The sequence below is a fragment of the Pseudoliparis swirei genome, chromosome 10 (genome assembly GCF_029220125.1).
Source record: "Pseudoliparis swirei isolate HS2019 ecotype Mariana Trench chromosome 10, NWPU_hadal_v1, whole genome shotgun sequence".
Taxonomy (NCBI): domain Eukaryota; kingdom Metazoa; phylum Chordata; class Actinopteri; order Perciformes; family Liparidae; genus Pseudoliparis; species Pseudoliparis swirei.
Genome location: NC_079397.1, coordinates 13,213,017 through 13,215,251, shown reverse-complemented (window position 1 = coordinate 13,215,251; position 2,235 = coordinate 13,213,017). Strand labels below are relative to the sequence as shown.

The 2,235-nt window shown below is 51.4% G+C and overlaps 1 protein-coding gene across 1 annotated transcript; it reads right to left on the bottom strand.

The window, feature by feature from the left end:
* Positions 1-642: 642 nt before the first annotated feature.
* Positions 643-962, bottom strand: LOC130200758 (histone H4). The gene has a single exon (XM_056425270.1). The coding sequence runs from the start codon at positions 954-956 to the stop codon at positions 645-647; it is 312 nt and encodes a 103-aa protein (XP_056281245.1). The 5' UTR covers positions 957-962; the 3' UTR covers positions 643-644.
* Between the last annotated feature and the right edge of the window lie 1,273 nt (positions 963-2,235).

Sequence of the window (2,235 nt, the reverse complement as noted above, 5' to 3'; positions counted from 1 at the left end):
TAAATACACGGCGATCAAAACATAACCTTCCGCATTTTCAATGCGAAGGTAATTATTCTCATACTGCAATGTTCAAGTGGTTGGATGACTCTGTTGCAAACATTTCTCCATATGAATTGTATCTGATCGTTGCATGTGAAAGCTACAGGACACCAACATAAGATTAGGATAAGGAGAAAAGATGAACTTGTGGAACCATTTCATAGCCTTGATATAGCCGAGCACTGGCGTGATACTTTTTGACCCAGAAATTGCATGAGAAAACTCCCAGTATAGCAGAGTGTGAGTCAACCACTGGCCTCTTCATGGCCTGTGGGAGATAAGCAAATGTTTCCATATAACTGAAACTTCTAAAGTTTGATGACCTGGATAAATGTTGAGACGCACAATCTGAATTCAGACCAGGGACCGCTTAAAAGAGGGCTGCAGCTTTTGCCCTGTTTTTGTTCTTATCTGCCTCAGTCAGTGGAGAGAGACTCGCGGTGTATGCGTGACCGGTCGATTGACACACAGTATTGATGCCGGCCTGTCCCAATCAAGGTCATCGTGATGCTGGCTAATCCCGATCGACGAGGATCGCTCAGCAGCTTGTTGCATGGCGGGCAGCATTCCTCTTCGCACAGAATGACACATCCAGTCAGAGTTTAACCCCCGAATCCGTAGAGGGTGCGTCCCTGCCTCTTCAGGGCATACACCACATCCATGGCGGTCACCGTCTTCCTCTTGGCGTGCTCGGTGTAGGTGACGGCATCACGGATCACGTTCTCCAGGAACACCTTCAGCACTCCGCGGGTCTCCTCGTAGATCAGACCGGAGATACGCTTCACTCCACCGCGGCGAGCCAGACGGCGGATAGCGGGCTTGGTGATTCCCTGGATGTTATCACGGAGGACTTTACGGTGACGCTTAGCGCCTCCTTTACCGAGTCCTTTTCCTCCTTTGCCTCTTCCACTCATCTTCACTGTCAAAGTCTTTCAACGAGGAGAAAAACAGCCCTAGTTCGAACATGGTGTTCGTTATAGACAAGCCGTGGCTAGCACAGAAGTCCAATAACAGAACACCGCTCGGGTTCAGATCGGGCAAGCCGTTCCTCCCAATCACTCCCCGCCAGGTTTCTCTGTCATTGCCCACGTGAGCGTTGAAGTCTCCCAAGAGAACTATGGAGTCTGCAGGCGGTGCCCTCTCCAGGACCCCTCCCACCGACTCTAAAATGGCGCTGTGCCAACGGCTGCTTGTTTCAGTAGTGGCGTTTTGCTTTTATTTTATTGTCTTTTTTTGCACTTTTTCTCTCTTTTTCTTTTTCTTTTCTTTCACGTTTGTCTTAGTTACGGTCGGACACTGGACCATAACTACTTTTTTCGATAATTCTACTGTGGCTTTTGTTCACTTTGTCGTGAGTATCGGAGAGCCACAGCAAAACAATGACCGGGACCGTCTGCTCACTCGTGCTCAGCTGATCGCGCTGTGCAGGCGAAGCTTCTGCCTGGAGAAAGACCTGTGATCCCGCTGGAGCTACGGAGAAGGGCTCGCGGTTGCAGATCGGGTGTCAAGCGGAGGGCTAAAACGAGGAGATACAAACCCTCGGTACCGTCGATCATAACGGGGAACGTGAGGTCTTTGGCGAATAAGACGGATGAGCTCGGCGCTGGTAATGTCTGAGAGGATCTTCCGTGAGAGCAGTCTCTTGTGCTTCACTGAGACGTGGCTGCACGCGGACTATCCGGATCACAGCACGTCTGTACCCGGCTTCAGGACTGTTCGGGCTGACAGAGACGCTACACAGAGCGGTAAGAAGAGGGGGGGCGGGATCGCTGTTTATGTGAATGAACGGTGGTGCCACCCGGACCGTGTGTGCGTGAAGGAGCGCTTCTGTAGCCCGAACATTGAACTGTTGGCCGTGGGGATGCGCCCGTACTATTTGCCGAGAGAGTTCACGTCCGCCATTGTGGTTGTCGTGTACGTGCCGCCATCAGCTGACGCTGAGGAAGCTGTGGACACCATCCACTCCACTGTGTCTGCTCTGCTGAATCATCAGCCTGGAGCATTCATGGCTATCACTGGTGACTTTAACCACACCACATTGGATAAAGCTCTGCCAACCTTCCATCAATACATAGACTGCCCAACAAGGAACAATAAAACTCTGGACTTGCTGTATGCTAATACTAAGGACGCATACAGCGCCACTGCCCTTCCCCCCCTCGGCAGGTCTGATCATGACCTGGTCCGGCTGAC

Excerpts from the sequence above, each read along its gene's own strand:
- LOC130200758 (XM_056425270.1), bottom strand. The coding sequence starts at position 956 with ATGAGTGGAAGAGGCAAAGGAGGAAAAGGACTCGGTAAAGGAGGCGCT.